The following is a 13,538-nucleotide window of genomic DNA, read 5'->3' as shown; positions in this document are numbered from 1 at the left end:
TGCCATTATATATATAGTTCAAGTCGTTTTAGAGTCTATTGATCGCTTGGGTCTATTTTTATTACCACAAAAATGACTCGAGTACTCGATTAATCGTCAGAATAGTCGACTGATTACTCTATTACCAAAATAATCGTTAGTGACAGCCCTACTTTCATTACACTTAAAAGAGTTGTAATGTGTAGCTGGATATTCTTATTTATTTTTTAACAATTTACCGAACTTCGTTATTCTTCTTTTATTTCGCTACGGCAGCTTATGGACGGAAGTCGAACACATTACCAGAAAACAGCTTACTTTCACATTGAAAAATAAGGTGGATAGAGGTCGACCGATAGTGGATTTTACCTAGGTTGAAATTTACGGCCGATAACCAACCAACCGAAAGACACTGAATGAAAAATAAACCAGTGCTGAACTTTGTTCTGGGGAAAAAAAAAAAAAAAAAAAAGTACCATTTAAAATAGAATAAAAATATTCATATTAAATATTAACTATGCATTGATCAAAGTAAGTTCATTAACTAATGTTAACAGATGCAACTTTAAAATTTTAAAATCTATTAGTAAATGTTGAAATTGACACACTAAAGGTCAATTGTTTGAGTGGTTATAGGGATATATTGGATATATTGCTGGAACTACTGATGATCTGCAAAAATCCATACTGATAGTTTTTCCGGGTTACTGCAGAAGTATTGTTCCTTGTAAGAGTGTGTTACAGAGGTCGACCAATAGTGATAAAAATAACGATAAAAATCCACCATTTTTCTTTTTTTTTTAATCTAAATTCAAATTAGGCCATTCTCAGATTCTTGGCAGAATTAGGTAGTTCTGCACAGGCCCCTCACACGATAGTTGATTGGCACGATCGTCTTACCTTAGACCCGCCCCAAATGAGCTGTAAACAGTCCGCCATTGTTTCAACGCTAGAGCAGGGGTAGACAAGAAATGTCTCCTAAGCGATTAAGGTACTCTGTTGTTGGATGTAAAGACGCAGTGGATTCATTTGTTTTTGAAGGAAATGCGCCCTCGATCTACCTAAATGCGTCTATGTTCGCACAAATCATTTGCGATGCAGGTTCACTTACAGAAGTAGTGAGTATAAGTGGTTTTTATGATTCTTTGCATATCGCCTTTCATAATAATGTGCTAGTTAGCAAGTTTCGCGGCAAAATGCGGCTGAAGTAAATAGTACTGCACGTCACTCCACAGAAGAGAGGGGCGGGGTGTGCAGAGCTCATTAGCATTTAAAGAGACATGCAACCAAACGGGTTGCTGTGTGCAGAGCTGATTTTGACAGGGTAAAAAGGGTGTTTTTTACACTACCATTGAGAAATTACAAAATATGTAAGACTTACATATAGACTTAATTAAGACAGTAAAGAATCTTATCAACGTTTGGAAAATGGGCATCCGATGACCCCTTTAAAACAGATACTGAATGAAAAATAAAATGGAACTTATTACAAAAAAAAAAAAAAACTGCAATTCAAAATATTACCATTAAATATTATTCTACATTGATCCATTTTAGTTTATTAACTAATGTTAACAGATGCAATCAACAAGAATATGTAAAAATTAACAAACTAGAGGTTGACAGATTGATCGGTTTTGCCAATTAATCAGCACTGATAGTTGATTACTGGAACTACTGGTTATTGAAAAAAATCCATGCTGATACCTTTTCTGGGTTGCAGCAGAAGTATTGTTTTTTATTAGAGTGTTATCCACCTTATTTTTTCCATAAGAGCAATTTTCCCCATTTTTAAATTAAATGTGTCTGGCTTCCGGTCTCATCCATTTCCAGCTGTTTTTAGCTGCATATATACTGCAAACTGGTGTGTCTTACCATATTATTTTAATGTGTTATCTTAATCTTGAGCACAATGGTTTGTAGTGCAAACAGTTTTACCGTTTACTGCACTTTGTTATTCTTCTCTTAAATTTCCCTATGGCAGCTTATGAACCAGAAGTCTAACACATTAGCAGAAAACAGCTTACTTCTGCGTTGAAAAACAAGGTGGGTAGAGGTCGACCGATAGCGGATTTTTACTGATACTGCTAGGTTGGACCATACTGTCTGATAGTTTATTAACTAATGTTAACAGATGCAACTTTAAAATGTAAAAACCTATTAGTAAATGTTGAAACTAACACACTAGGGGTCAAATGATTGATTGGTTATGTCGATTAATCTGCACCGATAGTTGATGACTGGAGCTACCAATTATCTGCAAAAACATACATACATCTACAGCAACCCAGAAAAATATCATTATGGATTTTGCCAATAACCGACAGTTCCAGGAATCAACTATCAGTGCCGATTAATCAGCATAAATAATTAATCAGTCAACCTTTAGTTTGTATGCTTATTTATTGCTATATAGTCAAAATCAATTTAACTAAACAACATACAATTGTGCGCAGAAAGTCATACAAATTATGTACTACGGATCGTAATGAGGATGAGTAAATAATTACAATTCTCATTTTTGGGTGAACTATTATGAAAAACACAGATTTGAGAGAAAAAAATAGGTTTTAGACATTTTTGATTACTACTGAACGTAAAGTATGTTAGTCAGGAGTGAAATAGTTCACCAAAAAAATACAACTGAATTGAGAGCAAAAAAGGAAGTCATATGGATTGGATTTGGAACCACATATGGGTGAGTAAATAATTAATCCCATAATTTTAACTTTTGGTGAACTATCACTCCTTCAAAAGAGAGAAACGAAATCAAAACCAGCACATTTACCAGTTTTCCTCTGTCGTCTGTTGAGCAGTTCGTTGAGTGCACTCCGAAATCGTTTGGCTTCCTCTTCACTGGCAAAGTTGAGGCCCATCTGACAAGACTAAAGCGCAAAACACACCATATGACCAAAAAAGCCAGATCACATCCTCACTAATGCTAAAAGCGGTTTTACAAGAACGACAAGAAAGTGACTAGCCAAACAAACTTTTCAACAGAACGTCTCCGGTTAGTATCTATTTGCTTTCTTCATGGTCAACAATGTGAAATACTAAAGGAAAAAAACTCACATCTCCTGCGAAGGTAATGAAGTAGGCTCTCGAACTATTGATCGTAAAATTATTGTAGAGCTCCTGCTCAAACTTTGTTTTTCCATCCTGCAAAAACGAGAAACGAGATATTTTAATAGGCTAGGTCTCAGATCTGATATCTTTGCAGTTTATTTGATCTCAGAGAGCTCACCTTGATATCAAAGACACGGATAAAATAAGACCTCTGAGGGTTGTCTTTCACCAAACACGCCACACCGCAGCACCTCTTGATCCAGGACGAGCCCCTGTCCGCCCCGTACACCTGGACCACTGCTGAGCACAAGGTCTGCAAATAGATAAACAATCAAGAACTTAATGAAACAAACAACCTACACAATTATCAATCATCCTAAAATTAAGAGAAAACATTGTTTTTCGGTAATTCATTAAAGGATTAGCTAACTTCCAATAATTTTGTTTTCACCTTTGTAATGGCATTTTTCTAACTTTATTTAAAAGGTATGTCATCTTTTGTCAAATTTTTAAAAAAATTATACTTTAGAAGCTTTTTAAAATCTCTAATTAAAACAACAGAATAAGAACAAGTAGAATAAAAATAAGGTTACCAATCAAATTAAATCAATATTAACAAAATTAATTTGTACTACAGAGGTGGCACAGAAGAACACAAAAGTGGCTTGTAGGTGCATTTTCATGTTTAATGCAGCTCAGAGGTGGCATGAGTGCAGTCAAATTTATAAATTCACGTTGAGATTAATGTTTTAAATATAAAATTTTGAATATAGAAATATTAAATGATTTAAAAATAACTGAACTAAAACTGTCAGTAGCAGGCGGCAAGTCACTGATTTAATTACTGAATCATTCATTCATTTGATTCATTCAAATGGCTGATTTATTCAGGAATAAATCAAGTAACTGTCTTTATGAACGAGAAATTGAATAATCTAGATTCATTTAAAAACACACGTTCATTCATAAACGAAACGCTGTGTTTGAACGGAGATACGCAGCGGCTTAGGTGTGATTTGTTTCAAAGTATTTTTGACGACAAAATACAGCAAAATCAGGTAATAGTGTGATAGTCTGACAATTTAAGTAATTTAATATTAACTTTCTGTTTATTTAACTGTTGTATTAAGTCAATATCTCATTTATAAACTCCCTTAAAAATCATTAAAAGCTGTCACATATCTTAGTTCATCGCAATCTCACAAAGTTCTATTATAATCAACAAAACTCTCTACACTGCACAATCAATCTCTTATTTACACTCTCTCTACACTTAGTTTATGAAAGGATTCATGGGATATGTCTGTGATTCATTACTCAACGCTGCAAAAACACGTAGAAACCTTTAAGGCTCCCCTCAGCTCAAACACAAACATGCTGATCGGGTCAGTCACACTGGTGCTCCAACGTGACTACGTAATGCGTGAAGTTGGGCTAGTGCAAGATGAGCATTTGTGTTTGTTTGTTTTTAGAAAATGTGTGATCGTTTCACTAGATAAGACCCTTATTTAGGGCCCTATGATTTTTCACGATGTGGAAAACGTGGAAAGAAAAATGGAATCCAGTCATAAAAACGGAATTTACTGAATAACGCGGAATGTCACGGAATTTGTTTGAATGAAGTTTGAATGAATTAATCAAAGTAGGTCACTACACTTAAATCAAACCACAATTTGGACTAGTATCTATAAATATTACGCTGCAAAAATACCATTTAACCATTCTGTGTGTCTCTGTTTTAATGAATGGAGCAGACGAGCGGTTTTGTTTACTCGCTGTGATTTCAGCGTCTGTAATCTTACTAAATGAGGACATAAATACATGAACAATATCTGCTGAGAGTCACTTCATGAGCATTTGACCATTCCAGGAAGGAAACCTAGCATTATATCATACACACACAGAAATGTAAAGGTAGACCTGGCAAACAAAAATAGTGTCAGATATATTTTACTACTACTACTACTAAAATGAAACAAACATTATTTTTTAGGGTACAATCACACAACATTTCTTCCATGTTCTAATTTTAATAGTAAATTCTCCTTTGTTTGCCAAAAAAAAAAAGTTTGCTTAATTTTCAATAATTAAAAGATAAATGAAATTAATGTTTTATGCCTTCATTTGATAACCAGAACATTTTAAACAACACAGAGTTTGAGGGTAAAAAAAACTTACATAAGGCTATTTTAAGAATAAATTTGAATAAATTAAGTAAGCATTCAAATAATTAGACATGCTAAAACACAGAATTTGATAACAATAAAAACATTTCATAGGGCCCTAAACATGTCATTTTTGTTAAACCTATTAAATTGATGTGAAACTGTATAAGTTTAATGATTTTAATTCATTACTTGTCCCATGCACTGCTCATTAAATTTGAATATTTTGTTAAATAAAAGAGATCATTTGGTAATAAAAACAATATTTTTATTTAATAAAAAAGAAGAGTTTGTCCATGTCCTTTGAGTGGTTGTCCACCCTGTAATATTGGGGAATCTGCCACTTTAAGAAAAGGCTGTTTAGGAAAGGGACATTATACCTATCAGAAAATATAATTTGCATCTTAATACTGCAATGAAAACATGCTCTTTGATTAATAAAATTTAATTTAACCATTAAAAAGGAGTTGAGAAAAAATAAAACAAGAAAAAAAAACGGAATTTAGAAAAAAATAAAACGGAATTAGGGAAAAAATAATTTCATAGGGCCCTGCCCTTATTCCTTGGCTGGGATCATGCAGAGCCCTTTGAAGCTGCATTGAAACTGCAATTTGGACTTTCAACACGTTGATCCCCATTTAAGTTCATTATATGGAGAAAAATCCTGAAATGTTTTCCTCAAAAACCTTAATTTCTTTGCAACTAAAGAAAGAAAGACAAGACATATACATGTAAGTAAATTATCAGGAAATTTTCATCCTGAAACTGAACTAATCATTTAAGTCCATATATCAGAGCTGCATTTTGAACAGAGCTGCATATTAATATCACACAGAAACTGTAAACATAAAAAAAAAAAAAAACGTCAGAGAAATCAGTGTATGAATACTGCATGATGTTGTTTGCTGCACACACTGGCCACTGCAGATATCAAATACTGCTGTAATTTAAACTGCAGCCAAGTACGTGGAGACACACTTGATGGGGCATTTTATTCTCTCTCCATAGGGACTCTTACTCGAAGAGTGTCTGCGTTCCATGCACATGACCAAAAGCAGCGTTTCGAACACTTTTTCAGGACACGGGTTACCGAAAGGAAAAATAGGCCAGTGTCTTGGCAATACTGTCATAGGGAGGACAGCCAAGATCTCACAGAAGATGAAATATTTTCCATGGACAAGTAACACACACATTCACACACATACAGGCTTATGCTGAGCAATTACAGGAGACCAAAGAAACCTTGTCCGGCACTTTAGACAGGAACATTTGATGAAAGCATTCAATGCTACCACAGGCCATTGAACAAAAAAGATTTTAATGAAGTCTCTGATCAATACTAGCCTATAAAGTTTTCATTAAGCAATAACTTAAGAAACCGCATGCCAGTGGGACTGCAACAACACTGAACAATTGAAGAAACAAATCTACAGCTAAAAGAATTTAGGGCTGTCACGATTCCTTTTAAATAACACTCAACTGCATTTTAGCCATGTTGAGTAACTGGCAAAATACCAGTAGTGGTACAAGGTAGGTTTAATATATGTGCTTAATTATTTTTAAGCGTGTAGGTAACGTGCATGTGTCGCGATTGTAAAATAAAAGTTTTTTATTTTTGATGTCCACATAATCAAAAAATGATGGTGGCTGTAGCATTTCTGTCATAAAGAAAAGGCTAAATATTAAGGATTAAGTAGACATTTGAATTAAACGTTAGTTAGCCAATATCAAACAAGGATTAAATCGTGCAGTAAACTGTAAAACAATCGTCAGGTCGTTGGTGTCCTCGCAGTCATTTGTTATAATGCGTAATGTATGTTAGCTCTGCTTTTCAGAATACATTATGTATTTTAACAGTTTCGTTCAATAAAACCAAATGATTACTTGCTTTTGACACTTTTTTCTTGAACTAGCCTAATTATTGTTTCGATTCAAAATAAGTAATTCAAAAATAAGTGTATGCTTACACACTAATATATGTGTGTACGCTGTGTATATTTATGTCTATATAAATACACATACATATGCATATTTAGAAAAAATATTTGTATGTAAACACTTGTAAATAATGTATAATATACAATAATGTAAAAATTTTGCATATAAATATTTAGCATAAAAATAAAAAACAAAAAATCCATATATATATATATATATATATATATATATATATATATATATATATATATATATATATATATATATATATATATATGGATATATATATATATATATATATATATATATATATATATATATATATATATATATATATATATATATGTATGTGTGTGTGTATTTATATATACACATAATAAATATACACAGTACACACACATATAGTATGTAAACAAAATTTTATTTTGAATCAACTAATTGTTTTGCAGCTAAAAAACTAATTGTTTTTATAACCTAAAAAAATTATCTGAAAGAAAAAAAAGATTATTAGAATGATCCGACTACTCGATTAATCGTCAGAATAATTGACAGATTACTCGATTAGCAAAGCTATTGTTAGTGACAACCGTAAAGCAATTATCAAAAGAATTCTGATTAACAGAAAAATTATAAACATAGTATCAAATGACCAACTGAAACCAGCAGATTAATTAATTATTAAAATAATTTCAAAAGAATTGCGGAATTTGTAATTAAATTACTTCAACTTAATCCAATGGTTCGATAACTTATTTGGCAAAAGTCATAATTAATTTATAATATTTTATTGAATTACCAAAAAAAAAAAAAAAAAAAAAAAGGAAAGAAAGAAAGAAAGAAAGAAAAAAAGAAATATACATACATATATAATTAAATATAAATATTCTCTATAGTAATCAGATTAAAATAAATACTGCACAGTTTAAGAGATTATAACACATTTATAAACTTTGAATTGACTTAGATAATTATCAAAAGCAATTTGATTAACAAAAATAAGCAGATGAACGTATTAACAAAAGTGGATTAATCAGTTGGATACATGTTTCTCAAAACTATTCTAATTCATTGCTTGAAGTTTTAAATGGCTAATAAAATTAATGAATTGATAAGCAAATAAATACATAAGTTTTTTAAAACAGAAGTAATTAGATTAAGTGATTGAAATAAAAAAAAATTATCAATTGGTAATCATGTAAAGCAATAAGGTTCTTAAAAGTAATTAAATGATTGAAAATTAATGATTAAAAATGACCTGATTGAAGAAAAACCTCACTGATTAAAAAATTATAAATAAAACATTTTATAAAGTCTGGCATTTAATCAATTGATTAACTAATTATTTCTCCAACAAATCAATTAAAAATAACCTAATTATCTACAGAAATAATAGACATTCACCAATAAAGTCTATTCAGTTATTGAATTTATTCTTGTTAATTTATTCTATAAATGCATTAATCTAAAAAAGGTAATTCAACAAACAACTAAACTAATTGCACATGCAAATACTTCATAAAAATGAGTGAATAATTGCAGATGTGCAATTACTTTTTAATTCAGAAACAGGCCGAAAAAACTAATTCTGGATAACGACTCCACTCATTGCGATCCTGCCACGTCAGTAACAGCAGCATCAATGAAACAAGACTTCCCTTCATTTCTTTTGATGAAAAACTGCTTCCTCATGCTCTAGACTGCACATTCAGCATTTAAATACGAGCACTCATTCTCTTGGTGGGCTGAGTGATTCAAGGACATCTCCAAATCTTCAACTACCATATTCAGAGTTCAGCTAGTTCAAGAAAGAGTCGTGTTTCCACATGATATAAACAACATACACATCGCATTCAAAACGGCCAAACACGCTCAAATTGATATGTAAACCTATACGTTTGATCGATCGGCTGGGTTTGCACTCAACAAACACTGAACGCAACATCCCAAAGAGGCGACTGATGGATATTTGCCAGGCTTTTCTAGTTAACTGCATCCGTACGGCATTCCTGTCTGCTAAAGTCGTTGCCAAGAACGTAAATGCGCATTAAAGACATACATTTCACAGGGATCATGACTTTGTGTCTGAGTTTGCTTGGAAACCTGATTCGGGATCAGTACTTGCTCAGCAGCTCTATTCATTAGAGCTCAAATCTCCATGGAAAGGAGGCAGATCAGTTCACTTCCTGTTCTCAAAGACTGCTGATCACGCACAACCCACCCCCAACCCCTATCTTCTTCTCCCCTCTCTCCATCTCTCTATTCTCACTATTGTGCGATTTGGACTCCGTCCACCCTCTGCCCTCGGTTTTTCGGTGCCGGTTCGGGACACAGTGATGAATGAACCCATGACTGCTGGATCTTGGCCCTAAACGACGTGTCTCATATTTAGTCATTCCCTGTGAAAGCCCACTTTATGGCCCGGCTCTTGGCTGCCGTTCCTGGACTGACACTGCTCGTGTCCACCTAGACATGGACGAGCAACTTAAGTAGCTCCGATGGGAAAGAATGCCATATTTGTGAATCAGATTTCATGCAAAATGCATAAAAGAAACACTAGATGTTTCTTTGCCAAGCTTATTCCTTCCTTTATCCATTTCAACAGCCCACAATCTCTGATTTTAACTCAATTTCTTGTCAGATTTTTTTTGAAAATCGCCTTTTTGAACAATCCAAGCATATTACTATCAAAAAACATCTTGTTGATGCATCAAAAATGTACTATGGCTTGCTTAAAATGTGACTCAGCCCCTGAACGTGCTGCAAAAGGGATTTTGCTAAAATAAGGAAACCTTTCTAACAAATGCTTCCTTGTAGGGCAAGGTACAGGAAATTTCTAACAAGAACAAACAGGGTACATTTTATTCATTCGAAACATACAGTGGCCCTTTGGACACTTTTGGATATTTTAAGGGATAGTTCACCAAAAAAAAAAAAAATTATGAAAATTATGAAAATTATCCTATGATTTACTCACCCCTGAGCCATCCTAGGTGTATACGAGTTTCTTCTTTCAGACGAATACAATCGGAAGCCCTGGCTTCTCCAAGCTTTATAATGCCAGTGAATGGGTGTTGAGACTTTGAAGTCCAATAAAGTGCATCCATCCATCATAAAAGTGCTCCACACAGCTCCAGCAAGTTAATAAAAGCCTTCTGAAGCTAAATGATGTGTTTGTGTAAGAAAAATACCCATATTTAAAACTTTATAAACAGTAATCTCTAGCTTCCGCTAATTGTCGTAGGTGCAGCATATGCTAGTCTCTCGAGAACCAAGCTTTGTTAGCAGAGATTACGGTTTATAAAGTTGTAAATATTGATATTTTTCTTACATACATGCACTGATTCACTTCACCAAGTCTTTAATAACCCTTTAGCTGTGTGGAGTATGTTTTTTGATGGATGGATGCACTTTATTTGACTTCAAAATCTCAACACCCCTTCACTGTCATTATAAAGCTTGGAAGAGCCAGGATATTTTTTTTAATATAAGTCCGATTGTATTTGTCTGAAAGAAGAAAGTCATATACACCTAGGATGGCTTGAGGGAAAATAAATCATGAGGTAAATAAATCATGAAAGTAGTTTTCATTTTTGGGTGAACTGTCCCTTTAAATTGATTAGTGTATGTACTGTTTTATCTCTTGAAAATTCTCTCTGTAAATTATTATTATTGAATAACTTCATAAATAAATGTCGGTTGGTTTTATATTTGGTTAATAATGCAAATAAAGACATTCAGACATTTGCAATACTGTAACTATGGGTCAGTACAGGACAATTTAAAGCTAAATTAGATATAATTTAATTAGGGCTGTACATGTTTTAAATTTAGCAGGGACAACAAACTGAAAGTTTCCTTTCAATGCAAATTCGATTGGTGATGGGCTCTAGATTGTTAAATATAATTAAGCTTATTAACAGTCAGAAAGAAATTATGTTTTTTGAGGAAAACATTTCAGCATTTTTCTGCCTATAATGGACTGCTATGGAGCCCTGATTTTGAACTTCCAAAATGCAGTTTAGATGTGGCTTCAAACGATCCCAAATGCAACAATCCCAGCTGAGAAAGAAGGGTCTTATCTAGCATAACGATTGGTTATTTTAATAAAAATAATATAATTTATATACTTTTTAATGCCAAACACTTGTCTCATCTTACTCTGCCTGTATGTCGAAAAACTCCCATCTCATGTTCTCCCTCCACTTCGAAATCACCCTATATCACTGTTTTACCTTTTTTGTTAAGGGTGTTTGATCTTCTTTGCATGTTCACTTTGCAAAGACTGGGTTGGAACTTCTGCAGCAATGTAGGATGATTATGAAATGATTTTTGAAGTTGAGGGAGAAAATACGGTCAAAGTTTTTCAACATACCCTAACTGTCTTGAGCCAGAATACACAGAGTTCAGGGAGAGAAAGGCAAGATGACCATTTGAGATTAAAAAGTATTTAAATTGTATTTTTTTAAATAAGACTCTTCTTCCATTTAAAGCCGCATTTAAACTGTATTTTGGAAGTTCAAACTCGGGGCACCATATGAGCCCTCTATATGGAGAAAAATGCATAAATGTTTTCTTCAAAAAACAATGTCTTTACGACTTAAAGAAAGACATGAACATCTTGGATGACAAGGGGGTGAGTACATCATACATGAAGCTTTGTTTTGGAAGTGGACTTCTCCTTTAAGTAGCACGGGTATTTGTAGCAATAGCCAAAAACACATTGTATGGGTCAAAATGATAGATTTTTCTTTTAGGCCAAAAATCATTAGGATATAAAATAAAGATCATCTTACATTAAGATATTTGTAAGTTTTCAACTTAACTTCAATTAGACAACTTTCTTCTCAACATTTTGATTTCTTTGCACCCTCAGATTCCAGATTTTCAAATAGTTGTATCTTACCCAATTATTATATATCCAAACAAACCATACATCAATGGAAAGCTTATTCAGATAAATCTCACTTTTAAAAAAACTGACCCTAATGACTGGTTTTGTGGTGCAGGGTCACATATAGACAGCTAGAAGGATAGACAGGGACAAATGCAAGATAGATAGATAGATACCTGACACATTTGGAGTTTGTGGGTCATCTGAGACAGCAGCCTCGATAGCTGTGACTCAAAAACTAGCTGCCTACATAGACAGCATATTTGAGCATCATCGGCACGTGTATCATTTAGCTGACTCAGAATGCACTTATGATGCTGTCTTCGTAGGCAGCTCACTAGGTTTTGTCGACCAAGCCTTTACTCAAGCAGAAGGCCTATTGCTATTTACTCTGAAATCACTCGGAATATATAATTACCAACTCACAATCATACGAATAGCTTATTCTGCAACATCCAATTTCAATCACTGGACTCTCATTCCCTTGACAGTGAGGAGGATGTTTGTTCAGACATCACAAACGTGTTAAAACACAACCGTCCTTGCCAGAAGTTACCGCCGTTTGTTTGCGTCACATCACTGGATATTTGAAAAGCATGACGGTTTGTATTTGAACTTGCGGTTACCGGACTACACATCGGCCGTGAGAGTAAACACAACTTACGATGCATTTCCTGCCCAGGTAGTTGAACAGACACTCGTTCTCCTGCGGGGTGAGAAGCAGAGAGCCCACGTTTGCCACCCTCCTCTGGGGCGGGTGGCCGCTCATGTTGACGGATGAGGCGGATGAACTTGAGCGTTTGTCTCGTATTAGATTATTTTATGTGCAATCACAGATCAACATGGCCTGCGCTCCGTTCATCCCGTAAGGAATTCCGCATACAAGTAAAGCCGACGTAGTGTTATCCTCAGTGCGCGGGCGATGCAGATGCGACTCGTTAACTCCTGTGGGTTATTTATCCTTTAACTCGTCCACTTTTGACAGACTGCATAATATAAACTTTCATCCCGAACTCCTAAAGCAATAACGATCCTTCAATCCAACATGGCAGCAGGACGGCAGAGTTCAAGGCGCAGTTTGGGAAAGGGTACAGTGAAATTCGGTGGGCACAGGTGTTTACTTTTATGTCTAAACGTGCGCTTTCATTGTTATTTAGTCACAAAATCCTGTATTTAAAATCACATAAAGTCTGTTTTATTGTTTAAACATGAGTAAATACGAATTAAACCCGTACTGTCTGTAATAACGTAACCCCCCTAGTTTCTCGGGATGGTCTATCCCTGTTTTCCCGTGCCTCTTGCAGAATGCGGACGGGATGCGCACGGGATGGGGCGGAGCTTCTGAGGCAGAGGGTGGAGCACAGCACCGTCATTGATAGAAGAAGATTACAGTATTTGACGGATATAATGCGCTGTTTTAAAGATACGATCACTATGCTGTTGTTTTGTAAAGCGGATAATTCCTATTCAGGCGTCTGAATGGTAAATATGCAGCCTAA

At 34.2% G+C, this 13,538-nt stretch overlaps 1 protein-coding gene across 2 annotated transcripts in view; it reads right to left on the bottom strand.

The window, feature by feature from the left end:
• Positions 1-13,114, bottom strand: part of wasla (WASP like actin nucleation promoting factor a) — a 34,964-nt gene extending 21,850 nt beyond the window's left edge. For both annotated transcript variants that reach the window (XM_051099377.1, XM_051099378.1), the window contains exons 1-4: positions 12,704-13,114; positions 3,224-3,358; positions 3,052-3,138; positions 2,768-2,864 (exon numbers count right to left, since the gene is read on the bottom strand). In XM_051099377.1, the coding sequence (XP_050955334.1) occupies positions 2,768-2,864; positions 3,052-3,138; positions 3,224-3,358; positions 12,704-12,808 (424 nt within the window). In that variant the 5' untranslated portion in view covers positions 12,809-13,114. The remainder of the gene's footprint in view (positions 1-2,767; positions 2,865-3,051; positions 3,139-3,223; positions 3,359-12,703) is intronic.
• Between the last annotated feature and the right edge of the window lie 424 nt (positions 13,115-13,538).

Source organism: Labeo rohita, chromosome 25, assembly GCF_022985175.1.
Source record: "Labeo rohita strain BAU-BD-2019 chromosome 25, IGBB_LRoh.1.0, whole genome shotgun sequence".
NCBI classification, from domain to species: domain Eukaryota; kingdom Metazoa; phylum Chordata; class Actinopteri; order Cypriniformes; family Cyprinidae; genus Labeo; species Labeo rohita.
The sequence above is the reverse complement of the archived record's forward strand: the minus strand, read 5'-3'. Positions and strand labels throughout refer to the sequence as shown.